Here is a 27964-nt window from a genome sequence, read left to right as displayed (position 1 = left end):
TTTGAAACTCAAAAGCCTGACTCTTTTAGCTCCCCACGAAAAAAAAAAATAAGCCCATTGGAGGTATTATTCCTTTTGGTGTTATCAACAATTCCAGAAGCCCACAGACCTATTTGACTGGTATCCTGTCATTCCCATAGCCAGGGGAGGGGGCACCCTCGCAGTGGCCTGGGCTGACCAAAAATGAACCCAGAATGAACCCAGATGGGGATGATGTCAAGTCAGTGAGAGAGAGTGCCTCGGGAGAGCCCATATTTTCTTAGCTGTATCCAGGAAGCCTGGATGGAAAGGTCTTGGCAGCCACAAACTTCCTGAAGAGCCAACTGGGCATCTTCCTAGGGGGTAGCAGGGATGCTAAATCATAGCGGGCACTGAACCATCAATGAGACAATGAAGAACTGCTTTCGAGAATCCCAAGAATACTGTCTATTCTTGGAAGGAATGCTTAGCAAAGTCACTTAGGGCTGGCGGGAAGGGAGGAGGATGTGGTGAGTAATAATATTAACAATGATAGCTCTGGGGGCATGCTGAGCCACAGTCATAGAAATAAGAAGAAGGAAATGATGATGCCAGTGCTAACCACGATGAAATCGGCTGGAAATTAATTCAGTTCTTCCTTATGAGCTGGGTGGTGTACATAAATTTATTGTACACATCATATCTCATTGAATTCTCACAACAACTGTGTGAGGCAGGTACTGTCATTAGCCCCATTTTTCATCTAAGAAACTGAGGCTTGCAAGATACTACGTACGGGGCTTGCAGTCCCCAAGCTACAAAGTGGCTGGATTCGAATCCTGAAGCTGCTTTCTGAAATACTCTGCTGTGTTGTCTTCTTGGGAGGGTCTGTCCTGTAAGCTGTAGGGCCTTGGTTTTGCGGAGCTAGGTATTTGCGTGGTTGTGGCGGATGCATCAGCAGAAGTGCCCACGATGCTAGTCACACAGCCTAGAGAAAGGAAGCGAGGGGCCCTCCCTCCACAGGCTGCAATCTAATGGAGGAGGCATTTGCAGGGCCACGTGTAAGACCTACTGTGGGGCATGGTCAGCCACGGAGGATGGGTTCATCAAACCACTTATCTAAAGATCTGGCAGCTGTTTGGAGGCAGGGTAGTGGGAAGAGAGGGAAGGCATGCCAGGCAGTGGGGCCAACAGGAGCCAAAGCACAGAGGTGTGAACTGGTAGTGTGGGCGAGAAAGGCAAGCAGTTTGGTGTGGCTAGAAGCTAGGCTAGGTGAAGGGGTAGACAAAAGCTCTAGCTGGAGAGACAAGCAGGGGCCTTGTGTGAACCAGCTACACCCAGTGTTTCAGAAGGTCAGCTCTAGATACAGAAGAACCTGGGTGTGGATTCCAGTTCAGCCTTGTACTAGCTGTGTGACCATGGGTGATGTTTCAGAACTTCTCTGAGTTTCAGTTTTCATCTTTGGAAAACAGAGAGGCAAATAATACCATCTACGTTAGGAGGAGGAAATGGAGAGCCCAGGTACCCAATCTTGGATCACACCATTGATGAATGGATTTGCCAGGACGCACATCTACTTTCTATCACACATACAACTTTACAGTTCATAAAGCTCCCATATATTCTCACTTAATTTTACAGATTTCAGATCACTAAACTATAGTTGCATTGTAATTTTTCTCTCTGTAATTGTCATGCCTAGTCTACGTGGCTCTCTGGGGTAAGCATCCCGTCCGGCTCTCCCATGACATGGTGGGTCAATAGTAATGCAAGGGTCTCAGGTTTGCCAGTGCATCAGAATCACGGGGGAGCCCCAGAAAACTGCAGCGGTCTGGGCCCCATCTCAGCATAACTGCACCAGAACCTTCAGGACTGCTGCTTGAGCTTTCTCTTTTATCCATCTGTGGTTAGAACCATAGCAGAAAAGTGTTTCTCAAGTAAGTGAGTAAATGACCGTACTGTACGTATCGATCAGTATAGGCCAGTAAATGCTATGACAACCAGCAACCCCAAACAATAAAGGTTTGGTTTTTGCTCAGATTCTATGTCCATGATGGATTGGCTGGGGGCTCTGCTGCTCAAGAGAGCAGCAGCCCGGAAGTGACACATACTCCCTCCATTCACACACCCTGGCTGGGACTCATCATGGGACCCCACACAGGTGGCCCAGGAAGTGGGTTCCAGTGTGTGCACAGAAGGTGAGGAGCCAGAGGTGGGCCACACAGATGACTGCCAGATTCTATGAAGCTGGCATCATTAACTTCATTTTCATTTCAAAGTGAGACTTAAGAAGCTTGCTCAAGGCCAGATAGCAAATATGGAGCTGGACTTGAGCTCTTTTTCTGTTTTTCTCCTGGCTCAAGGCCATCCTTTTGTTTTTTTTTAATGGAATGAGGCTGGAGGGTGCATGGCATTAAACATAGTGGTTAAAAGCCTGGGATCTGGATTGCCTCCAGACCTTCAGCTCTGCCACTTACCAGACGTGTGAGCTGGGCAAGTGACAGAACCACTTTGTGGCCATCAAAGAGACAGTCAAAGGCTGGGAAGGGCAATGGAAGGAGATGTTTTCTGGAATGAAGTGTTTGGGGCCAGGTAGGGCTTACCTGAGTGGGATTGATATTGGGTGAGGATGAAGGAGGTTGGTGTCAAAGGTTCCCAGGATTTGGGTGGCCCCTGACACACCCAGGAGAGATGAGTGCCTGTTCCCCATAAGTTGCTTCTTTCCTCCCTGCCCCAGTGGGAATGTTTGGGCTGCAAGGAACAGAGAAGCCAACTCAGGTTGATTTAACCACATGCATTAGCTCAGAGAAGGGGATGTCCAGGGCCTTGTAGGTCTGGGATCAGTCCAGCAGCTTGGTAATGTAGTCAAGGACCTAGGATCTTTTGGTTCCTCCGCTCTGCCTTGCAGACTTGACCTTATCCGGCAGTTATGGAAGGAGCCACTGATGGCAATGGAGATTCCATGCCAGGCAGGGAGAGCAAGCTGGCTTCCCGGGGCTCTCTCTTCCAGTAGAGAAAGTTCCCTTTGCCACTGCCCCAGCGAGTCTCTCTCCAAGTCCCACTGGCTCCAACCAGCTTCAGCCTATGAGAGGTCAGTGTTCTTGGTGGAAACGCTGGCCGATTCAAGCAGAAAGGGGAATGTAATAAAGGATGTTAGGTAACCCACAGAATCATTGGGAGGGTTGGAGGAAAGAAATTGAGGCTAAGCTTCTAGGAAAAATGCCCCAAACCACACTGCAGGCCCGGCCTGATCAGCTAACCATCACCCTGCCTGAGTTTGCCGTCACTACAACCATCACTGCCGTCAGCACCCGTGTGGCTTCTCTACTGGGAGCTTGGCCCTGCAACTGCCATCCCCAAAGCTGGTTGCTTTGGCCACCGGTCACATCAACAGAACCGAGGCTCACGACCAGATTGAGCCTCACGTGGTACGTCTGGCTGGCAGAGCTTATGTCCTATCCCTTGTCCTAGTTGCAAGGGAGGCAGGAGATGTGCAGCCTGATTTCTGCTCTAGGGTGGTGGGATGTAAAATGTGAGATCTCCTCAAATACGGATCAGCTGGAGATACAACAGCTGTGTCACGACAGCCTGCCCATCCTTGACACAGCACTGGTGGGGCAGAGGCAGTAGGAGTCCATAATGAGCTTGGATTGACCAATGGGGAAGGATGGTATGTGGAGACCAATGGCGTTGCCTGGGACTCTCATCTGTCTCCAGATGGGTTCTCTCCTCTCTACTGTCCCCGTGTGATCAGGGTGTGTACCTGCCTGAGATGCCTCTTAAGGCCCCAGTCCACCTGGCTGTCCCAGTTACCTACTCTCACCTATTCTTTATGGACCCATCCTTATTTCCGCAATGCTCTCCCCTCTCCTCCTTGCCTAGTTCACGCTAATGCATCCTCCAGAACTCGAGTTCTGGCAAATTCTTTCCTACCCTTCCATCCAGCCTCTTTTATTTTTCCTGGTCATTTGCTCTTCTTTTTCATTCAGTATATCACATGACATTTCAACATTTATTGGTTCCGTTATTTAATTAACACCTCTCTTCCCTCTAGGCCATCAATACGATGAGAGCATAGACTGTGTCTTGCTCACAGCTACTAACGCAGTAATTGGCACTTAAGTGCTTAAGTTTTTATTGAATGAACGAGGGTTAAACAAATCCCATTATGGGCATTTATAAAGTTCCTCTTGGATCAAAAACGTTTTAATAGTGCTTTTTGGAAACCACAGGTTCAACCCTTAGAGGTATACACATTAGAATCACCCTGATTTTTTTTTCTCCATCTATAATGCCCTCCGTGGATCTTATTACATCCACCCCTGCCCTGTGAGAATCACTTCCACAGTGAGCCATTGCCATTGATGGGAACATGTGATACGCCTTGTATCAGGGTAGGAACCTAACCTGAGGTACCATGGCCTGAGGGTAGTGGCAGCTTCAGTTTCTACAAAAACTTTCCTCATGATGTCACAGTGATTATATGAGCCCCCAACCTCACGAAAATTCTCTTAACAAGTTTCTTTTTGTTTTTGCCAACAACTTAAAAATATTTGGGTGGCTTTTACTACGTAAGGGGAACCTTTTGTTAACAGGCTGCCAGTCTCCCAGGAAACTGGGAAGAGAGAGCGCATCAGAGCTTCAGGAGAGCCTGGTCTCTTTCCACCATCAGGAGGAGAGGCGGGGGTCATTTTGTCCACTAAAGAGCAGTGGATTGTTTCCAGTGTGCTAGAAACTAATTTTATTTCCATATCTGAGCATATAAGGTCACATCCTCCAAATTGATTTGGAGTTTATATCGGGAGATGGGGAGAGAATAAAATAACTCAGACATGTAATAATAGCTATAATTTACTGAGTACTTAATCTGTGCAAGGTACTTTTCTACATGTTTCACATACATTAACTGGGTCCTCTTCCCAGCAACCTATTTATATCTTTATTTTAGATCAGCAGTCCTCAACCTTTTTGGCACCAGAGACCGGTTTCATGGAAGACAGTTTTTCCACGGACGGGGTGCAGGGGGAGGGGGGTGATGGTTCGTCGGTAACGCGAGCGATGGGGAGTGATGGGGAACCGCAGATGAAGCTTCACTCGCTCACCTCCTGCTGTGTGGCCCGGTTCCTAACAGGCCGCGAATGCAGCCTGGGGGTTGGGGACCCCTGTTTTAGATGAGAATATCAAGGCACAGTCCACCCAGATGTGTATGGTATCTTAGATTGGAGTCCTGACCTCAGGGGATTTCTAGCTTTACAGCTTTATGAAGGCTTTTGGGGCAGGGAGAAACTTGTTGGTCCCTGAGGCCAAAGTTTGCAGGTCTGGGCACATCCTGACCTGGTGGAACTCCAGCCTTCCCATTTACCACCTGTGTGTATCTTTGGGCCGGGCAACTTCTCTCCCCTCTTAGGCTCTTGGTTTCCTCACCCGCAAAATGGGGACAACGATACCTCCCTCCCGATGGGATTATTGGGAGGACTAAATTAGCTAATGAATGGACAGCACCTGGAGCAGTGCTTGGTACCCTGTAGCTGCCCATCAGATGTGATTTCCCTTCCTCGCTCACTTCCTCCATCAGGTGGGTTGGGTGCTGTTCACACCTGGAGGGCACTTATTACCTCTGGTCTGCAGGAAGTGGCATTATTTCTGGAGGGAGTGAGCAGCCTTGCAGGGTGGGCAGGCCAGAGTTTGCTGAGATGGATGTGACTGTCAGGTGGCCTGGGCAAGCCCCTGCAGACCCTGATGCAAGGTTAAGGAATAGCTAGAAACTCCAAGGCTTTTGATTTTACAGCAGCTTGTTGGCCCACACATGCTAGCTCATGGGACTTTAGTGCAAGGCAGTACTGGGTTCTGGATTCAGACCCAGGTTCAAACCCTGTCTTACCGTGGAGCCTTAGGCCAATTTCTTCATCCCTCTGAGTCTCCATTTTCCTATGACTTGACTCGGAAGAATATTGGTAGTGACCTTGAAACGCCCTCAATAAATGTTAGCCCCTCTTTTTTAGAAACAATTATATGTATAAGGTTAAGATTTTGCCCCTAGGGATAAGTCACACCTTTCTCTGCGCCCCCTGACATCCATGTACATTCTGGTTCTGGGTCCTGTGTCCCATTCTTCTGTGCTCTCTACCATCAAAACGCCACCAGTATAAAGAGGAGACCATCGAATATAAGTAGTTTTCAGGGCCCTGTACAGGGTCTGGCACAGGGAGGTTTAGGAAGTTCGTGTAATGGGGGAGAAGCATTTTCCTGACAGCAGCTCCATAAAACCAGAGGGACTGTAGCAACTGCCCTCCTAGGAGTGCCTCCTCTCACCTTGGTGAACCTTGGGAGGGAAGTAAAGAAGGGCTGAGATTTGGTGCCCTCAGCGGAAGGAACAGGGACAGGGTCTGGGGATTGTCATGGAGGCGGGAAAACTGGGCTTTGGCTTGAGCGTCAGACAACCCCGGATGCCCACTCCTAGCTGTGTGACCTAGAGGTAGCAGTTGTTAACCTGGCCAAGCCTCCATTTTATCCTCTCTGAAACGGATAGGATGGTAATACCCACTTCTTGGGGGCTCTTGTGAGGACCCAGGAGGAGCTGTAAAAGTACTCGGCACCCAGGAAGCATTCCAAGACTGGCTGCTGGGATTATTGTTGTCACAGCCTTTGCAAAGGCTCCAGGGTCCGGGGCCCCGGGCGCGCGCATGCGCACGCGCACCCGGTCAGCCAGGTGAGAGGGAGGCTGCCGTCCCGCACCTGGCTTTTAACCTTTCACCTTCACGGAGCGGAGGTGGGCGGAATGGATGCAGAGACCGGGACGCGGGGTTGCGAGCCCGGCTAGACCTAACCCCGAGGCGAAGGGGCGGCTCTTCGGGAGCGCGCCTAGCCTGCTACAGGCCGGGGTCCGCGCGCGCCGCGGAGAGGGCGGGGAAGCGCGGAGGGGAGCGAAGTCTCGCGAGATCGTGCGGCGGCTGTAGCGGCAGCGGCGGCGGCGGCGGCCCAAGAGGTGAGCTGCGGTCGGCGGCAGCGACGGCGTCTGCCGTTGGGGCTGAGAAGCGGGTGAGCGCGGCGGAGACCGAGGGCCGGACGGGGGAGCCAGCCGGGCGGGCGGCCCGTGTCCTGGGCGGCCTCTCCAGTCGGCCCTGCGGCTGCAGCGGAGCCGCCGGGTCCGCGCCGTCCCGGGACCCGCGCGGGCGGGGCGGGGCTGCCGGGCCAGGGCCGCGGGACCGCAGGGCCGGTCTCCTCGCAGCCAGTCCCCGCACGCGGGTGCAACCGCGAGGCGCGCCTCAGTTTCCCCCGGCGGCGGGTTGGCGCCGTGGACGCGGCGCTGCTGCCCGCGGCAACACCATTTATTGAGCCTTAACCGTCTGCCCGCGCTTACGCGGTTCCACTGCTGGGCTGCACGGAGAGGTGAAGCGCCCTGCCCAGGGTCTCCGTGCTGGGACACGGTAGAATCGGGGTTTAAGCCCAGGCACAGCGAGTCCAGCGCCCCGCCGCGTACTTGCCTCCCATCCTTCTCCCCACCCCCACTCGCTGGGTTTTAGGGCTCGAGTTCTACTCCTCCGGTCCCTATTGGGCTGCAGAGGGTGTGTCTGGGGACCCCCTCCCCCTGCTTGAATGCAGCATGGCATATGAGTTTATTGGATGAGAGTCCTTGGCTTTTGTCGATTTCCCAAAAGGTTCCCTGCTCCCGAAATGGTCAATAACTTTTGTCTGGCCCTGTGTGAGGGCAGAAGTGGGCTTAAAAGCAGCGGTGTGTGCCGGGGGTGGGGCGTCAGATCGAATGGAAGTGGAATATTGCAGCCCAGGGCTTGCTTTAAGCAAAGGAAACTTTTCAAGTTTGTTTTTGGTTAAGCACGTGATTCCACTCTTCGGAGCAGTGGTGCTCAACTTTGTCAGACCAAGGCTCCTCCCACTTGCAGCAGAAGTTTGTAAAGCCCCCATTACAGCTCTGAAATGAACTTCGTCAGTAATGTAACCTACCTACATACATAATTGAAAATCAGTGTGATGCTCCGATTTAAATGTAAGGGAGAAGTAAAAGGAGAACAATATATGACATGCATTGCCATATCACATCTAGCACATACTGCTGTGCTGTACCTGCTTCTAGTGAATAAGCTTGGCCTGAAGAGAGGTAAAAATATTAGAAGCTATTTCATACAAGAAAAGGAAAGATCAGAGAGATAGATAGACACAGAGGTAGGGGACGCCTAAGTGTTGGGATAAACTTTTTATGATAATGAAGAGAGAAACAAGTCCGGGTTGAATTAGGAATAACATGCCAAGGTAAAGTACAGACTATCTCAATCAACATGTAAATAATATTAATATAACCCCTCCATGAACGCCACGTTTTCAAACGACATTGTAGGGCAGCTTTTGTGCCACAAGCTTGGAGGTACTGCTGCTTCGAGGCACCATGCTGCATTCCTACAGCTTATCACTGATAATAATGAATAAAATATTAGCTAGATTGAAAGGTTTTGTTTGTTTGTTTTGCTTTGTGTTTGATTCGGTGCCATTATGTTACTTAGTAGTGTAGGTTTGCTCAGTATTGTGACACTGCAATTATATGTTGAGTTAATGCATGGTGTGAGGAAATGGTCGCTAATTTTCAGACACGAGTTATTATTCAATCTCAACTTCCCTCACGTTAGCTACCTTCCCCTGAATTACTGGGGTTTTTCCATAGTTTCTTGTGAAAACTGTTTAGTATTGTGTTCTAAAGTATCGCCAGTTACCGTGATAAATCTGGCTGGTCATTGAAACGATTCTCAGGACCAGGATAAATGTTCATTATGTAGATCTGTCCCATGCATTGTGAGAAGTTCAGGCATCCTGGCTTCCAGACACTAAATGCCAGTGGTGTGCCCTAGTCACTTGATAACTAAACACGTCTCTTAGAGGACCGTACTAGCTCCTTTGAGATCCACTCTAAAGAACAGTCGTCGTTGTCTAGTCAGTTATAACAGGGAGGGGGGCAGAATTTAACTGACATTCAAACGATTTTTATTGGGAACATTTTTTCCCTGTTCTTTTTTTCTACTTAACTAATATCCATGTTAGAGAATTTGGTCAATGCATATTGTACAAGGGTGGAAACTAAAATGACCTATAATCATATTGTCCTCAGTCCTCCTAATATGATTCATTAGAAATTCTTTTCATTTGAAACTCCGTTAGTCTTGCTGCTATGGGGAAAATGCAAATTGAGTTGAGAAAGTTCATCTCCGACTATTATATAGCTACAGTGTAACATGATGAATTTCTTCAACTTTTGTTAAATCTACAAAGGAAGTTTATTTTTCCTTTTCCTTGGATAGATAAATTGCTTCTTTGCTATAAGATGTTCGTTTATTGTTCATTGCTTGTTACTTTTGAAAGGTGCTATGGAAACAAGCATGTAAGTAAAGGCTTTTGTCAGAAAAGAAGGGTATATTTTGTACCTGCTTTTTGTATTTGGAGAGAGTGTGACTCTTGAACTTGAAACCTTTTATCCGGGCATCTTGGTAGTTTCTGGTGGGATTAATCGGGTGAGAGGGAAGAAGGGAGTTGGGGGGCTCCTTCCTTTCAGAACATGAAGTTTCTCCCACTGCCTCCTCTCCAGAGGTCTGCCAGGTGCCAGACCTAAAGGTTTTTCTTACAGTGATCCTCTGATTATTTTTACTTCCCCTTGACCCATATGTTTTAACAGGACTTTAACAAACTGCAATTAAGAAATGTGTTTGCCCTGTTTTGTTTTGTTTTTGTTTTGTTTCAATAAATGACATGGCACCTCCTAGCAGGAAGGAAGCGGGGTTTCAACCCTGAAGTGTTACTGCAGTTGGCCTTTAATTGGGGTGGGGGTCTTTTCAGGGGGACATTATTTACTCACTCATTAAACACCTGTTGTGGGGGGAAAATAAATAAATAGCCTAGAGATAGCTACATTGAATACTTTTGGATTGGAAAATTATCCAAATTGAGTGATTAATTTGTATTACTTTGTGCAAGCAGTATCGTGTTCCAGGGTAAAAAGAGGTCACTCTTTTTTAATCACTACCTTTTAAAAAAATACTCATATGTACAAAAATGAACCAAATAATATTGCATGGAAGTTGAAACAGTTCCAGTGTTTAGGCGTGGAACAAATTGTTGTATGGACAAAAATCCATGCCTCTGTGCATGAAAATGCATAATTTATTATATGCATATCTCTGAGATTTATAATTAAGCTGTTTCATTGATATATTTTTTAAGATGCATATCTGAGATGGACTATATCTTAAAATTGACAAGTGATGGTTTAATTGGCAACTTTTGTTCTTTCTTAGTGGTACATAAAATAATAGTGTGTGGAAATGATGGCATCTTATCGATAGATGCCGTAAGATAGGGATATGTAGAAATTTCAGCGCATTGATTAATGTTTAACACCAAAAACTTTATACAAAGGATGACTTGCAAAATGAAGATACATAACAGTTCCAGGTCCTTCCATCTCAACTAGAATTCTTTACTTGGAAGATGCCTTTAAAGATTTTCCCCCCATGTAAAACAAATGGAGAATCAGTGTTTGTAAATATAAGAACCGTTTTCAAAATGTTTAGAAGGAAACAAACTGGTGATTTTTCATGGAGAGCAGATGGTATGGTTAATGTGTTTGAAATAAAGTTAATCAGACAGTATAACCAGGCAGATCTATGAATATGCCTTCTTGGTTTTTTTTCCCCCATTCTGGAAGGTTCATGGGTCCACTTATAAATGAAAGTCGTCTCAAACGAGACATCCTTAAATTGAATTTCAACAATTCACTGTTATTTTAATAAGACATATGCTTGAAAATGTATTTATTCCGAGTTAAAGACAGAACTTATATGGGAGGCTACATGATGTCTCCCACCCTGGAAACCTGTGTATGGACTCTGCTACTGAGGGCAAATTTCATAGGAAACTCAGCCACGTGAAGACTACATACCTTCTTCCCCAGGTGGATTGGAGCTTTTCTTCGCAAGTGCACTCCCCAAACCAGCAGCACATCAGCAGCTTCCTGGAGCTGGTTTGAAATGCTGACTCAGGGACTCACCCCAGACTTACTGAACCAGAATCTGCTTTTTAACAATATCCTCCTCCAAGTGATGCATGAGGATGTGTAAGAAGCATTTGACCAGATCACTGGCTCTCAAACTTGAGTGTGTATTACCAGAATTACTCCCTACCACTCCCAGAGTTTCTGGTTCAGTAGGTCTGGGCTGGGGCTTGAGAATTTGCATTTTTACCAGGTTCTCAGGTAATGCTGATGCTGCTGGTCCAGGGACCATACTTTGAGAAGCATTAGGCTAAAGCATCCTCGTTGCGCTTTCCTATTCTCTCTTCTGATTCCTTGCCCCCCAAATAGCGCTTTTATAGATTACTATAATCATGTGCTTTAGCTTGATTAAAGAAAAAAAATCAGATTGTCGTGTATGATTTTTAGTGATGGCCACACTAATCTTGCTTGTTAATATCTAATTTCAGAGAAAAATTCTTTCATTTTTATTTACTATTTCTAAATTGAAGTATAGTTGATTTACAATGTTGTGTTAGTTTCAGGTGTACAGCAAAGTGATTCAGTTATACATACATACATATGTACATATGTACACATATATATATATATTCTTTTTCGGATTTTTTTCCATTATAGGTTATACAAGGTATTGAATATGGTTCCCTGTGCTATACAGTAGGTCCTTGTTGTTTATCTTTTTTGTATATAGTAGTGTGTATCTGTTAATCCCAAACTCCTAATTTAGGAAAAAATTCTATTTTAATGCATGTTGGATTTTGACTCTAGGTGATAAGTAGTTCTCTTTCTCTTCGTCCTGTGAGTTATACTTTTAACACTTTAAAATTCTTTTTGTATATATAAAATGTTCATGTGGTTCAAAAACTAAAATGGAGTATTTTGAGGAGGCTAATTTCCAACTCTGTCTTGGTCTAATATGCTCCCTTCGGCCACAGATAATTTTTTCTATTTGTTTCCTATAGATGTCTACTGTTTCTTTGTGTAGATACAAGCAGATACCAGTATACTCTATATATCCCCTCCTTTTTATATAAAATGTAAATTATTCTGACCCTGTTTTTTTTTTTCAGTTAGTATACCTTTAGTATCTTTCTACATTAGTATATAGAAAACATTTATTTAACAGATGCAGAATATACCATTGTGTGGCCTGTGCCAGTTTATTAAGTAGCCCCAGTAAATGATGAAGTATCCCAATAAATGATGGATACTTGAGTGTCTTCCAGTCTCTTCCAGTCACAGCCTGTGGTGAATAAACTTGTGTACATGTCATTTCGTATATGTGAAGTGTATCTGTGGGATATCTTTCCAGAAGTGGGATTCCTGGGTCAGTGAGCAATGCATTTATAATTTTGATAAATGCTGCCCTCTTTCAGGGTTGTGCAATTTTGAACTCCTGCAAGTAATGCACTAGAGTACCTGTCTCCATAGCCTCTCCCAATAGGGTGTTTACCAGCCTTTGGATTTGTATCAGTCTGAAAGGTGAAAAGTTACTCGTGGTGTTAATGAGCATTACTTTGATTATGAATGAGGCTGAGCATCTTTTCACGTGCTTAAAGGCGGTTTCTGTTTCTTTTTCTATGAACCATCTGTTCATGCCCTTTCCGCGTTTTTCTTTTGGATCACTTTTTTCTTATCAATTTCTAGGAATTTATTTATTTTTATTTTTTTATTTTTTTGCGGTACGCAGGCCTCTCACTGTTGTGGCCTCTCCTGTTGCGGAGCACAGGCTCCGGGCGCGCAGGCTCAGCGGCCATGGCTCACGGGCCTAGCTGCCCCGCGGCATGTGGGATCCTCCCGGACCGGGGCACGAACCCCTGTCCCTTGCATCGGCAGGTGGACTCTCGACCACTGCGCCACCAGGGAAGCCCAATTTCTAGGAATTTATAAATTAGAGAGATTAGCCCTTTGTGATGTGAGTTGCAATTTCCTCAAGATTGTCATTTTTAAAAAAATTGCTGTCATGTATTTTTGTATAGAGAAGGCTTTTAAGTTTTTTCTTTAAATTTTAAGTAGTTAATATTTTATGGTGTCTGGATTTTGAGTCACGGAAAGGCCTCCAAGAATTTGGATTTGGCCCATTTTTTTTCTTTCAGTGTTTTTTTCTTTTATGGTTTCATTTTTACACTTAAACCTTTGATCCATTTAAAATTTATTCTGGTGTTCAGGAGTGATATATAGATTCAACTTTTTCCATATGGCTACCAGTTATCTTTACCCATTTGTTTCAGAATACAATACACCTTCATTATATTCTGAATTTCCAGATGTATTGGGGTGCATCTCTGGACTTTCTGTTCTATTCCATTAAGTCTTTCTATTCCTGCACAAGTACACATTATTGGTTTTATAAAATGTCTTAATGCCTTGTAAAACTAGTTTCACCTGTTGCCCTTCGTTTTCCTGGCAATTCTTGCTTGTTTATTTTTCCATGTGAACTTTAGAATCATTTGTCAGTTCCAGAAGAAAAAGAACTTAGGCAAATTGAGATCGTGTTAAATTTATAAACTAACATAGGGAGAATTGATATCTTTCGGATATTGAATTTTCCTATCCGGGAACATTGTGTATTTTTTCATTTGTTTGGTTTTACTCCCGAATCCTTCTGGAGCATTTTCAAGTTTTTCTCATATAGGTTTTGCCCATTTCTTATGAAATTTATTGTGTGTGTGTGTGTGTGTGTATATATACACATATACATGTATGTATATATATATATTTTTGTGAGATCTTCTTTTCCTTTATCTTTTCTAAGTGGTTTTTTTTTAAGGTTTGTTTTTTAAATTAATTAATTTTTTTTGGAGCTGCATTGGGTCTTCGTTGCTGTGCCCGGGCTTTCTCTAGTTGCATTGAGTGGGAGCTACTCTTTGTTGCAGTGTGCTGGCTTCTCATTGCAGTGGCTTCTCTTATTGTGGAGCACAGGCTCTAGGCATGCGGGCTTCAGTAGTTGTGGCATGTGGGCTCAGTAGTTGTGGCTCGTGGGCTCTAGAGCTCAAGCTCAGTAGTTGTGGCACCCGGGATTAGTTGCTCCGTGGCACGTGGGGTCTTCTTGGACCAGGGCTCGAACCCGTGTCCCCTGCACTGGCAGGCGGATTCTTAACCACTGCGCCACCAGGGAAGTCCCTGTAAGTGGTTTTGATTGTTTGTATGAAGGCTGTTTATTTCTGTGTAAGTACAGAAGTTTATATACCCTGAAGTTCTAAGTCGTTTTTAACAGACGTTAAATTCTGCAGAATCCTTTATACATTTTTGCCTAAAACAAAAGAAAGCCTTGGGAGTCAGGCTTACAGTTAAATTCTGTGGCTGCATTTATGAGCTCTGTGGACATCTGGGGATCTATTTGACTACTCTGAGCCTCAGTTTCCTAATCAGTAAAAGGAACATTTCTGGCTCGGTAAGAATGTTGGGAGAATTAAAAAGAGCTTGGGACTCATCACTTAGTGCCGCTTCCACCACCATCACTGCCAGCGGCAACATAGATTGAGGTTGCTGTGCTCTTTTTCTTCCTCTTTCCCCTCTCACCTTTAAAAGACAAAAAAAGAAAAGAAGAAAAATGATAAAATGATGCTAGACTTGAAGTTAAAAGCAAGTTGTGATTCACTCGGAGCAGGATGATCAATATACTGAGAGGAGAACAAACTCAGCCCCGTATTTGAGGCCCCTCCTGCCTACCTTTCTAGCCTTGCTGCTGCTTGCCCTCTCCGATGCACCCTGACCAGAGGCTGCTTAGCTTTCCCCAAAGGCCCCGTGTTTCCTATAACGCCATCCCTTCCACCCAGAATGTTCTGCTACCTAATTCTACCAGTTTAGATATGTGCTGCCCTGCACCCAGTAAAAAACACGATCTGTCTCCATGTGTAGCTTGTCGGTCCTATAGCTTGGCCTTGATGGACTGGAAACTGTGAGGAGAGAAACCATGTCCCTCATGTCCACCAAAGAATACAGAATACCTGGCAAAGAACAGACACTCAGATATTTTAAAATAAGTAAATGAATAATTGACTTTGATCTTTCTTTTGCCTCGTATTATGTGTCTGGGTAATTCATCTGTCACCCAGTACATTGTAAACCCCTTGAAGATAAGGCTTATGCCACTTCTCAATAGTAATAGTAACAGTAATAATAATGGTGGTGGTGGAGGTGGTGAGAGGCAAATGGATTTATTTCATATAAGAACATATAATAATAAAAGCGAAAATTGATGTTCATTGAACATTTATTATGTTACAGGAACTGTTTTGAAGTCCCCGATGTGGATTATCTCATATAACCCTCAGCAGTCCTGTGGGTTGGATCCTGTTATTATGCACGTGGGGAAACCGAGGCACATGGGTTTATGGACTTGCTCAACATCAGACAAGCTAGGAAGTGGTAGAGCTGAGACTCAGATGCAGGTGTTCTAAGTCTAGCAACCCAGCTTTTCACCTGCTGCAAGATTGGATACAGTCATGTGTAGGTCCTCCAACCATTTAAGAAGAGTTATTTAATTCCACTTACACCTGCTCATTTTCCTTCCCAGTCGTGCCATTTTAGTAACTTGTATTTTATTCTTTCCAATCCCTCTCAGACTTCATGTGCTCCAGGAGGCTTTCTCTGACCACCCTGCCTGGCATGAGTAGATGTTCAATTAAAAGTAATTTTAACTTTTTTCCCCTCTAGGTTCACAGTGAAGGTGCTAAGAAAGAGAATGTAAGACAGGAAAATAATTAAATATTTTTACTGAGGTAAGTTTTTTATGATTTAATTTTTTTAAAGGAAATGTCTCTTATTTTTAAAAAATTCCTCTCCATAGCCTGCTTTCTTAAGATGTAAGAGGGAGATTGTTTTAGGAGTGGTTAAGTTCATAGAACCTGAGGTTCTTAAGGTAGATGCCAGGAATGTGGACTGTTTGAATAAGGTCATTTGGCTTCCTTACTTCTTTGACTTGAATCTTTAAATTTCCATCATCTCATTGTTTTAAAGCATGGTGCTGAGAAGGAGGTCCCACAGGTGGAAATCCATAAGCTGTTTGGTGATTACATATACTTGCAACATTCAGTGAAAACTTTGATTTTAAAGTAGGGAGTTGAAGGGATTTGAAGCCACTTGGTGAGATTGCAACACTTTATTTTCTTAAATGAAAATGTGTTGTTTATTTTCTTATTATAATAGTAAGAAAAAACCTCCCTCAATGACACCTAATTCCTGCCACCCAGAAATGGCTGCCATTAATATTAATATTTTGGTGAAAATCCTTTTAGAAATTTATCTATGAATATAGAAGTATTTATATACAAATCTTTAAATAAATTGGTTTACACTGTATATGGTGGTCATTTTTAAATGCAACAATATTTTTATATATCTCTACACATGAATTGTTAAGAGACATGCATAATCATATATGATCATTTTTACTGACCATGTAATTCCATTGTTTTACAGGCACCATACTTTATTGAATCATTCCTTTGATGACCATTTAGATTGTTTCTAGTGGATAATAGTGTGTTGATTAACCCTGTACTTAAATCATTGTATACATGTTCATTTATTTTCTTAGAAGTATAACTACCCACACTGAGTTTTGTTCATCTTTTTAATCCTTGCCAGTCCAATAGGAGAAAAAAATGGTATCTTTTTTTTTCTTTTTAATTTTATTCCTTTATTTATTTTTGGCTGCATTGGGTCTTCGTTGCTGCGCACGGGCTTTCTCTAGTTGCGGCGATCAGGGGCTACTCTTTGTTGCGATGCCCGGGCTTCTCATTGTGGTGGCTTTTCTCGTTGCGGAGCATGGGCTCTGTGTGCGTGGGCTTCAGTAGTTGTGGCATGCGGGCTCAGTAGTTGTGGTGCACGGGCTTAGTTGTTCCGCGGCATGGGAGATCTTCCCGGACCAGGGATCGAACCCATGTACCCTGCATTGGCAGATGGATTCTTAACCACTGCACCACCAGGGAAACCCCAGTATCTTTTTTGAGATAGCAGGGTTTTTGACTGGAGTAAACCTTATATGTTTTAAAGACCTCTTTGATTTGATAGTCTTACATAAAGAATTTCCTCATCGAGCACATACCTGTGATTCTCATGTGTAAGTGAGACACTCTCTTGGACTTTAAATATGATGAAAATGTTAAAATATATTGAGTTCTTTGTTTTTAGGTCTATTGCCCTGATTAACTCATTATAAATAATTTGAAATTATTGGCAACTAACTAATTGTCTTGGATACTGAAAGTTTTCCTTTATAGAGAGTAATACCTTTGTTTTTTATTCACTTACATTGGACCTTAAAGAAGCTTTAAAAACTAACTTCTTAATATCTTTCAAACATGAATACCAATTGTAGAATAGCGTACGGAATGTGATTTACAAATTTAGGTGATAACAGAGTATTACTGAGTTATGTGAATATGTATTCACGTGTAAACCTATGAATATTGATGTTGAGTCTCATCTGTCCAAAGGATTTTGCCAGTTTCTGATATGAATGTGAGATCTAATTTTATGTTTGTTTTAGATTTTATTTCAATCAAATAAGGGTTACCTAAGGAAGGTCTCACATGGAACAGATACCAACTTTGTTATTGACCTACTGTTTGTTCTTTGACTTAACAAAAAGCCAGTTAAAATTCATCTCTTTTTCCTTGACGTAAAATGCATCTTATAGAATGCCTTTCATGTGGGTGCTTTACTTTTCACTCCAAGTTAACATTGTTGAGGCTGGGACCAAGTGTGTTTTATTCACCATCTTACATCCAGCAACTAATGTGATATTTGGCACGTACATGGCAGACACTCAGATCGTTTTTGAAGGAATTAATGATTGGTGAATATCATCATTGTTAAGTTAGAATTAAGATGTAAATGAGAAGTGCCTTAAATTTTAATTAAGAAATTTAATTTCTTGGAGAATAAAACTAGCATCTGTGATTTTTAAATGCATCTAAATCTAGACATGCATAATTGTAGTGACACTTGCTACCATAACATTTTGTGATGTTTTGTTTGGACTGTTGATTTGGATTCTGTCCCATTTCTTTGCAGAATCACATATACTGCTGTGTTTTAAATCTGCTTTTTTGTCTGTTTCTTCTTGTTGCTGTTAAGGGCAAAGTAAGTGAAGTAGGTCAGGTACTAGATCTTATTAAAGAACCCTATTTGTGTTTCATATTACAGACATGGGAATATCTTTCAGTTATGTTATTTGAAGACAAGGATGAAGTAAATGTCCCCAAATATATTTTAAATTATAATGGAGAGAAATTGAGTTATATTTTAATTGGGATTCAGCATTTATTAAAAATAAAAGTAGGTAAATAGATTGCTAGCCATTCAGAAGAATGTGTAAATCTTTGTTAAGTATCCCGCCTATTAAGCTTTTCTGACGCATAACCAGTTTTTCACAGCCAAAATAAACAGAGAGAATGAAACAATTATCTAACAGATTAAAGCAATGTTGAGGACTCTTGTTTCATACATTTTGTTTCCACTAGAGTATGGGATTCTAAAGAATGCATGTGCTAGTTTTAATCAGTATTTTAGCAGCAGTTATTGCATGTAGAAAAATTTAACTTATTAAATAATCCCCTAGCAATTTTTATTTGTACTTTAATTTTCTTAGCAGCTCCTTCCTTAATAAATAGTCTAAAGTTAAATCTAGGCAGACTTGAAAGGAAATTATTGAGTCTTCATTAGTAGGGTCTAAATTAATTAGATTTCCTGGACTTTACCCTCTGATATCATATTGTGGCGAACGGTATGATTCTGTATTCGTTTTCTAAAGTACCCAAAGTTCTGGGTTCTTATATCTCTTTTCTGCAGTAGTATAGGGATTTGCTTATATTGTAACTTTCATTTCACTGATGAGTTAATTTCTTTAATTGCATGCTTTAAAACCCCAATTCTAAAAATACTCCTGGAAAGTGAGGCATTACTAGTAGTAGTAAAACTGGAGTCTTAATTCAACTTAAGACTTTATCATTTACTTCTTTTAGCTGCATTTGTAAAAAATTTTATACTGTATTTAAACAGATTTCAAGACATTCTTAGTACTTAATGGGTTGGGTTGTGTGCATTTGCAAGTTTCCTCCTATTTTAGGCATAAAGGTTAAAGTTTAGACTGGCAGTGTAAGTGGTTATTGAATTGGAAAGTTAGAAAGAGGAGAAGTTCTGTCTTCATATACAGGGTGTGTGGTGGTAGAATATTTAGGTGAAACTGTTTCATTGGCAGGGTGAGAGTACTGAACTGCAGTAGGAGGGCAAAAAACTTGTTAAGTGCTTATACGCGATATAGGTAACAGCTCCCTAGCAAAGCCAGCACTCTGGCCTTACTCCTGTAGTATCTGTAATGAGTTGGTCTCTCACAGAGGTTTTTGTTGTTGTTTGTTTTGGGTTTTTTTTGGTTGTTTGTTTTGTTTTGTTTTTTTAGAGGACTGTATTATTTCTCACTTGTGAGATCAATGTTTTATTTTTTATTTATATTTTATTTTTGGCTGTGTTGGGTCTTCATTGCTGCGCACGGGCTTTCTTTAGTTGTGGCGAGTGGGGGCTGCTCTTCGTGGTGGTGCACGGGCTTCTCATTGAGGTGGCTTCTCTTGTTGTGGAGCACAGGCTCTAGGCGCATGGGCTTCAGTAGTTATGGCACGTGGGCTCAGTAGTTGTGGCGCATGCGCTTAGTTGCTCTGCGGCATGTGGGATCTTTCCGGACCAGGGCTTGAACCCGTGTCCCCTGCATTGGCAGGTGGATTCTTAACCACTGCGCCACCAGGGAAGCCTCCAGAGAGGTTTTATTAAACTCTGAGTCTTAAGGGGAGAGTTTTGGAAAGAGGGGTAGAGAACAATAGCTTTGGGCCACAAGTTCCATAATGAATGTGGTGCTTAGGGAAACTCTCCAGGAATAGCTGTCTCCAGCCTCCGAATGTCCCATTGCCCTTGAGACATTTCCCTCCTTGCTAACCCTAGAAACTTTTCCTGGTGTTGTGGTGTGATGGAACATTGTCTGGAGCTGGGCGGAGGGAGTCTGACCGTCTCCCGGTGCAGGGTCTAGATGCTCTCTTTAAGTAGACTTCCAGCATGGGAGTATGGCATATTCTAGCACTGTGATGACAAATATGGGAAGTCCATGCAAGCTTTACCTTCGTTCCAGTTTGTTCAGAGAGGACACCTAGTTCATGGTGAGGGTTATGTTTGTGTCTGCTAAACCCAGTAAGTTTTGTTTTAAGTAGATTTCAGTCTATTCTAATGTAACAAAGTTTTTCAGTCTGAATGTTCTAGCAGCCATCACTCAAACGTTAATTGCTGTCAGTGGGAAGGGATATCCTCCTACATCTTTTCTGGAGCGCTTGAAACCATCCCACTTCCTTTTTCTTTTACCTTAAGAACTGATTACTGACACTTGGGAATTATAATCAGATTGCATCAATCTTTATAGAAAGGTTACCAATTATTGCACTGGAAAATAGGCATTTGTCTCTCATAGTAAGTGTTTCTCTTGGTGTGTCTCTCTCAGTTCATTGCTTTTAAATACCTCTTAGGTGAATGAATGCTTTGTGTCGTGCCCTGATTTAATACATTTAAAACAGACTTTATTGATGGCTTTCTTACTTTCAGTTATATGGGAGGGGGAATAATTTATTCAATATGGAATTTTCATAGAATATTTCGGTTGCTTAGATGTCCTTGGGGTAGAAAAGAAAGGTTGATGTCAGTTACTTACACTGTGATATAAGCTCCAGAATCAGTATTTGCGTTGAAAAGTTGAGAGCAGTGAGGATATTTATGGTGGGGATGTACATATAGAGCATTGGACTCTACCTCTTGTGTGTATTCTCTCATTTTGTTCTCTAATGACTCTCTGAGGCTAGATACAGTCACTCCAGTTTTAGAGAATAGAAGGCCTTGGTTATGAGATTTGTCCTTCGGCACTCAGCTAGTGTGCTTAAAAGAAAAACAAAGCAATGACTTGAATCCAGATCTCTCTGGCTCTTCTTGTGTTCACCAACAGAGAAAAGGGTCTCACAGTTGTTAGAATGTTTCCATTATTGTAGATTAGTGAAATGTTGGGTGGAATGAAGACACAGCTGCTTTATTACCACCATCACCATCATTCTTACCCTCCCTTTTATTTCTAATGTTCTTCAACATTAACTGGTAAAGTTTAGGAGCCTGCCAGGGTATCTGGCTCATTGTGTTCAATACAACATAGGCTTGTTTAATTTAGCAGTGCTCTGAGATGAAAGGTTCACGACGGCCAAGTACAAACAAACCTTCTGTGGGATGTTAATTTTGTTATAGGAGAGAATGCTTGTTTTTCCTTGCTCTGTGCTAATAAAGAAGCTGGCACATTTTCTCATGAGTTAAAAAGGACTTGGACTTGTTTAAATCTGTGTAATCAAAGGGAAGTGAGTGGTTCTGATAAATATTTTTCTTTGTGCAGTCTTTGGTTAATTCCATTTCATACCTGCCAGAGAATTGCAGTGTGCTCTTTCGTTCTTTCCTCTTTTTACTTTGGATTTGATATTATGGTTGGTCATTGTAGGGATTTGGTGGTAGGAAAATAAATCATTTCCTCGTTTGAACAGATTGTGTGTTTTTTTGTTTTCTTTTATGACAGGTTATCCTATAGCAGGCAAAGTGATTCAATCAGACCCCTACACAGAGGTGTCACTATATGATTTTGTGCAGTAATTTTTTTTGGTAACAGTTCTATTGAGATGTAATTCACATACCGTAAAGTTCACCCGTTTAAAGCATAGAATTCGGTGGATTTTAGTATATTCACAGAGTTGTGCACGGATCCCCACTGTCTAATTCCAGACCACTTTCATCACCCCAAAAAGAAACCCCAGGCGCAGTAGCAGTCACTTTCCGTTCTTCCCTCTCGTTAGCCCGTGGCAGCCACCATTCTACTTTCTGTATCTGTGGATTTGCTTATTTAGAGTATGTCATATACATGGAATCATAAAATATGTGTGACCTTCTGTGTCTGGCGTCTTTCACTTAGCATGTTTTTGAGGTTCATCTGTGTTGTAGCATGTATCAGAACTCATTCTTTTTTGTTGCTGAATAACTCTGTGGCACGGAGATATACATTTTGTTTATTCATCCCTTGATGGCCACTTAGGTGGTTTCCATGTTTCGGCTCTTATGAATAATGCTGCTGTGAACATTCATGTACAAGTTTTTTGGGTGGACATCTGCTGTCATTTCTCATGGATTTATACCTAGGAGTAGGATTGCTGGGTCTCATGGTAATTCTATATTTAACTTTTTGAGGGACTGCCAAACTGTTTTCCAAAGCGGCTGTACTATTTTACGTTCTGATCAGCAGTGTTAGAGGATTCCAGTTTCTTCACATCCTTGCCAACACTTGTTATTTTTTGTTTTGTTTTGTTTTTCATAGTAGCCATTCCAGTGGGTGTAAAGTGGTATCTCGTAGTTTTGATTTGCATTTCCCTAATGGCTAATGATGTTGAACATCTTTTCATGTGCTTCTTGTCCACTTGTATATCTTTTTTAGAGAAATACCTATTCAAATTCTTTTCCCATTTTTAAAGTTGGGTTGTCTTTTTATTGTTGAGTTATAGGATTTCCTTGTATATTCTAGATGAACCCCCCTCCCCCGCATATGTCCTTATCAGATATATGAATTGTAAAAATGTCCTCCCATTCTGTGAATTGTCTTTTCACTTTTTTTTTAAATGTTCTTTGAAGAAGTTTATAATTTTCATGAAGACCAGCTTATCTATTTCTCTTTGGTTGTTTATGTAGTCTTATCTCTGTTTGAGATTTTCTGTAAGTTAAAAAAATCACACCTTATTTCTACACATCTCTCATTTTAAAAATTGGTGCAAAATTAAATGGTCAGCTGTTAACTATACCGTGGGTTAGAGGTTTTAAATATCTTTCGTGTTTTTCAAATATTCTCATCTAATTCAAAGTGAGAAGACCAAGTTTCCTAACCTAATACCGAATGTGCTTTTTTCTAAATTAGAAAAATGTCTTTCAGTGTTCTGCCTAGCTCAAAATTCATGCGTCATTCTGTGAACGTTTTTAAGTGTTTTGTATGTACTGAGCGCTTGATTGGGCTTGGGGATCCAGAGGTGAGTGAGACATGGCCCTATCCTCATGTGAACAAGAGCTCACACGCCAAGCTAGAAGCATCCACAGAGGACAGTGGAGGTCCACAGAAGGCAGGAAGGAATAGTCTCCTGTATCTGGGTGAGAATGCCTCACTGAAGAGTGGACACTTACAGCAGCTCTATTGAGGTATAATTCACATATCATGAAGTTCACCCATTTAAAGTATACCACTCAGTGGATTATAGTATATTCAAAGTGTTGTGCTCAATTCACAAAGGTGGGTAACAATCAGAACTTTTAGTTAGGGTCATTGATTCTCTCCTTCAGTTTCTTGTTACTGTGTATACAATATATCTGGGCCAGATATCTTACAGTAGCTGTATTTAGCATCCTTAGTGTAATAAAATGTAGGCAAATGTAGGCATAGGTGTGATGACTTTGATGCCTAGAAGTGAGCCTAACGAAAACCACTTTTCTTTAATTTCTTCAGGTTTTCCACATTTTCAGAAAGGAAAATACCCTGCTTACCAATCAGTTCAGCATTGGTGTGTGTGTGTGTGTGTGTGTCTGTGTCTGTCTGTCTGTCTGTCTAAGCCATAGCCCAAGTATTTCCGTATAGTCAGAGCATGAAATGTTGCTTGCCTGGAGAGGAAGATTGATTGTAGAGAGCTGAGTGTCCCCTGTTAAGGAAGTTAGATTTTGCCCGTATTGATGCTGGAGCCACTCTCCAGCAGGGAGAGAGTGATGTGGTCCCTCTGGCTGCTGTATTATGGATGCTAGATGCAAGGGCAGGACTGGGGACAGGAGACCCATTAGGTTGTTGATCTAGTCCAGTGAGAGGTGATGAGGACCTGAACTAAGGTGTTCGTGGCAGAGTTGGATAAGACACAGGCTGGAAGTGTTTAGGAGCTATTAGTCCAGAATCCTGGCTACAAGTAACAGAAACCCTCCCCAAACTATCTTAAGTTCAAAGAGAGATTAATTGGAAGTTTCCTGGAGAAGGTTGTAAAAGGTATGAAATGCTGCAGAAACCAGGAAAAGCCAGAGGCCTTGTGGATTGGAACTGGTCTCATCAACACAGAGATTCTTTCTCCCATCTCTGCTCCCTCGGGCGTCTGCATATGGCAGGGGCCATTGTCATACTCTCCAACCAAGAGGAGGAAAGAGCTCCTCTTTCCCAACTTTAGTTTTTAAAATCCCAGGGGCTCTCTTGGCCTTGGGTTTTGTGCCTTCACCAGGCACTGGGATCTTTGGAAGCTGTCTACCACCATCTCATTGGCAGTTCCCAGAAGAAGTGGAAGAAGGTTGTTCTGGGCAGAGCTAACCATGTACATCTACTCTGGAAATACTGAGATTAAGAAGATCTGAGAAGGAAGGGAGGGCCAGGAATGCCTCCCACATTTGTGACTTTGGTAACCTGTGATGGCACATTTCCATCCGAGAATGAGTTCAGGGAGCAGGCAGACCGGAGTGCAGTGGGTAAACTGAGTTCAGTTTTAGACCAACTTAGACTGGAACATAGAACTAATCACAATTTGTATGTTACATATTTTTATGATTATTAGACTGGTTTGGCTTTCTTCACAGTTAGAAGCCCTTTGAAGACAGGGACTGTCTTGTTTTCTTCGCTCAAATATCTTTGTGAATGAATTCAGGAGAACAGGTTCAACAGGCAGCTGGATGGACAGTCTGGATCTCAGGTGAGGACAGGAAATATGGGTTTGGGAGTTATCAGTATAGGGCTACATAGTGGACAAGCTTACCTGGTGGCTAAGGGACTGTTATAAAAGCTCAGATATTGTATAGACCTGTAATTTTCATGTCCAGGTAATGAACTTATGCCTTTTCCTTTTTTTTTTTTCTTTGTCCTGCCGAATATTTAATGTCAGTAATTATCTACTGACAGTTCTGCTAATTATTATTTTAAAATTTTGTGATTAGAATTAGATTTGTGATACATAGGGAAATGAAGGTGATAAAGACAGATTCTATTTCCTTTTAAGAATAACTGACTCATAGGATGAAACCTTGGATATGATTTCAGATCACTCCTGTAAACTCTCACAAGAGATGTTTATAAAACACTTGGAACAATACAGATTGTACTAAGAAAATGTGCTTTGATCAACTCTGGAGATACAAAGCAGGGAACTTAATAAATCAAGTCCTATTTGTGAATGGAAAAGACTGGAAGTTCACCTTAAAAGTAAGAACTCAGTTCACGTCAAGACTTAAATTTTGTATTCTGAATAGCAGATGTTAATTTAGTTTCATCTTTTATATAAAAATAAAATGAATTGCAGATTTCAGATCTTGGCATCTTGAAATCTGACTCCTGATTCCTGTCTCTTAATAGCCTTTGGAACACTAGTGTAGAAATGGAATTTGACTTTGGTTTTTTACCCTTTAATTTTGAGGTGAGTGTGCTTCCAGCTTTGTCTTCCCTCTATATTCAAGAAAACCAAATCACTGGTAGCTTGGATATGGCGTAATTTTTATTATTTAAATATTAGAAAAATAGGGCCTTGTTTATCTAAAGTAGTAATATTATGTTGACACTTGGGAACGATGGTTTTTTGGTTTTTGTACTTTTTTTTTTCATTTTAAGGTGTAAATACAATTGTATTACTTTGTGGGCTAAACACTCTCGTCCTACTACCTTGCCATATGACAAGATATTCTAGTAAATTGCGTATATTTTAAGTGTCTTTGTTTATTGCCTAGATTCCTTTCTTTCCCCCCTGCAGTAGGGGTGAGCCATATTTATTTATTTATTTAAATTTTCACCGAAGAACTTTCACTAAATTTGCCTGAGCCCCCAATGCAGGCAAGTGTCTTTTAGCAAGTTAATCTAAAGGAGCATTTCTAAAAACTCAAATTGAGTAGATTATAGCATCCCAGCTTTTTAAATTACTGTAAGGTATATATTTAAAATATAACACAGATAATTTTCTTTTGGTTTATAGATTAATGCTTATTCTTTCAAATGGAGTTTCAACACATATCTAATAGACTAAGACTTTGTGCATTCTGAATTTTACCAAAGCTGCTCAAAGACTGGGAGAGAGAATACATTTCAGATTTTAATGATCAAAATTATGGATTTGACTCCTGCATAAATTAGTGAAATAATATACGGAAAAATCTCTGTGTTGAGACCCCAGAGCCCAGCAAACTGTATCCCTGTTGAAATCAGTTACAGAGCTGAAATTAAAAAATGTTGATTTTTGGAGGTACCCCTTATCAGCTCCTGGGAAAAAAATAGTTAATATGCCTCAGATAGAGTCTAGCTTATTCTGTATTCTGAAATGATTTTTATTAAGAGGTACTTAGCTTCATTGTTTACTAATTAATTCTTCAGAGGTAGCATCATTCAAACTAGAAAAGTTCACAGCCTAGCTGTCAGAGAAGGAGTCAGCAGCCCTTACAGATGTTGGTGAACAGCGGCCCTGAAGAAAGAGGCCTGAATCCTTTATGCAGCTGGGCTCGGGGTTTGTCAGGGTCACTCTTCTACTGCGCCACCTAAAACAAGATCGCTTTCACATATGCACTATTTCCATCCATTAATTTTTGGATTTTTTGATGACTGATAAATACAGTTCAAAAAGGAGCATTAAATAGTGGGGGGGGAATCCAAATATTTTATTGCTAGTCAGATTTAGTCTAATTAGGGAAAAATTTGCCTGGGTTATGGAAAGTATGTACAATTGAAATGCACCTCTGATCAAGTGTGTGGAATTTAGGCTAACGTGTTGCCTAGCAGTTGTAAAGAATCTGGTAAGTGATTCTAAGTAATAAATACGTATTCTGTATGTAAACAGACATTTCTAATGTACTTCAGCAGTGGTTTCTGTAGTTTAAGTAGTGATAGATCTTGCTTATGCTCTCACTGAATAGTCTTTCTTACTAGACAGAGAATGCAGAAGGTCTTCAACCAGTTCTTGCTCCTGTGTTCGTAACGCTTGAATTTAAGTCAGTTTTATTCTTCATCTCAGAGATAGCAAAATAGTGTGCAGAAATGCTATAAGGGTGGAAGCGCGTGGTTTGTAAACTTCTTTTACAAGTGTGTTGTCCATGAAACTCTCGTACGTAGAACAGCTCATCTCCAGAGGGCAGCGGAAGGCTGGACTGGTGCCCCAAAGGGGCTCCAGGGACACCATTTGCAACCGCTGTTCAGGCTGTCGTGAATCAAAGGTCAAGCCTGGGGAGGAATGAAGGATAAAGTACTCATTCGTGTATCCTATTTATAACTTTCTGCTGTATTATTTACTTATATGAAAAACACGGATACGTTTTTAAATCAGAATTGTTTTAAATGTTCAGCACCACTTTACACGTGGTCAGAAGTAACAATCACACTGCTAGCTACTCTACCCCGTAGCTCTACGGCAGTCTTGTCGTCTTAGAAAAGAGACCTTGCCTGACGACAAGATTACGATACCAAAGCGTGGGAGAGAAATTGTCATATACACCTAGTCCTGTCACGACGTTTCTCTTCCGTGTTAAAACTTACAGTCTGATTAAAGTGAATTAGAGAATAGTAACCACACTGAGAAAAAACAAACACAAAGTGCTCACAGTTCCAACAGTCCACGTCCTCAGACAGGTGTGCTCCCGCTTGGGGCCTGGCTTGGGAGACTCACTGCTGAGGAGTGTAAGATTTCATCTGTGCTGTTTGTCAAGGGAAATAGCTCTGTGACCTTGGGCAGGTTCTTCAGGTCATCAACACTCTACCAAGCTGTGAAATGCTCCATCACAGAATTGTTGTGTGGGCTCGTGGAAATTCTGCCTCTGAAGTGGCTAGCACAGTGCCTGGCACATTATAAATTGTTGGTAGATGTTAGGTGACGGAACAATACTTTCCTCCAAAAGGGAATGTAACAGGGCATTAATGGACAGTGGAGGTGTTGTGAAGAA

At 42.0% G+C, this 27964-nt stretch overlaps 1 protein-coding gene across 10 annotated transcripts in view; it reads left to right on the top strand.

Moving 5' to 3' along the window:
• Positions 1-27964, top strand: part of MRTFB (myocardin related transcription factor B) — a 283651-nt gene that overhangs the window by 75149 nt on the left and 180538 nt on the right. For 3 of the 10 annotated variants that reach the window (XM_060284218.1, XM_060284210.1, XM_060284217.1), the window contains exon 1: positions 16580-16599. In XM_060284218.1, the coding sequence (XP_060140201.1) occupies positions 16597-16599 (3 nt within the window). In that variant the 5' untranslated portion in view covers positions 16580-16596. Of the gene's footprint in view, positions 1-6877; positions 6997-15646; positions 15712-16579; positions 16600-27964 lie in introns of those variants that run through there. The other 7 variants (XM_060284211.2, XM_060284212.2, XM_060284209.2 and 4 more) reach the window with 6 other exon arrangements.

Source organism: Globicephala melas, chromosome 15, assembly GCF_963455315.2.
Source record: "Globicephala melas chromosome 15, mGloMel1.2, whole genome shotgun sequence".
Taxonomy (NCBI): Eukaryota; Metazoa; Chordata; class Mammalia; order Artiodactyla; family Delphinidae; genus Globicephala; species Globicephala melas.
The sequence above is the reverse complement of the archived record's forward strand: the minus strand, read 5'-3'. Positions and strand labels throughout refer to the sequence as shown.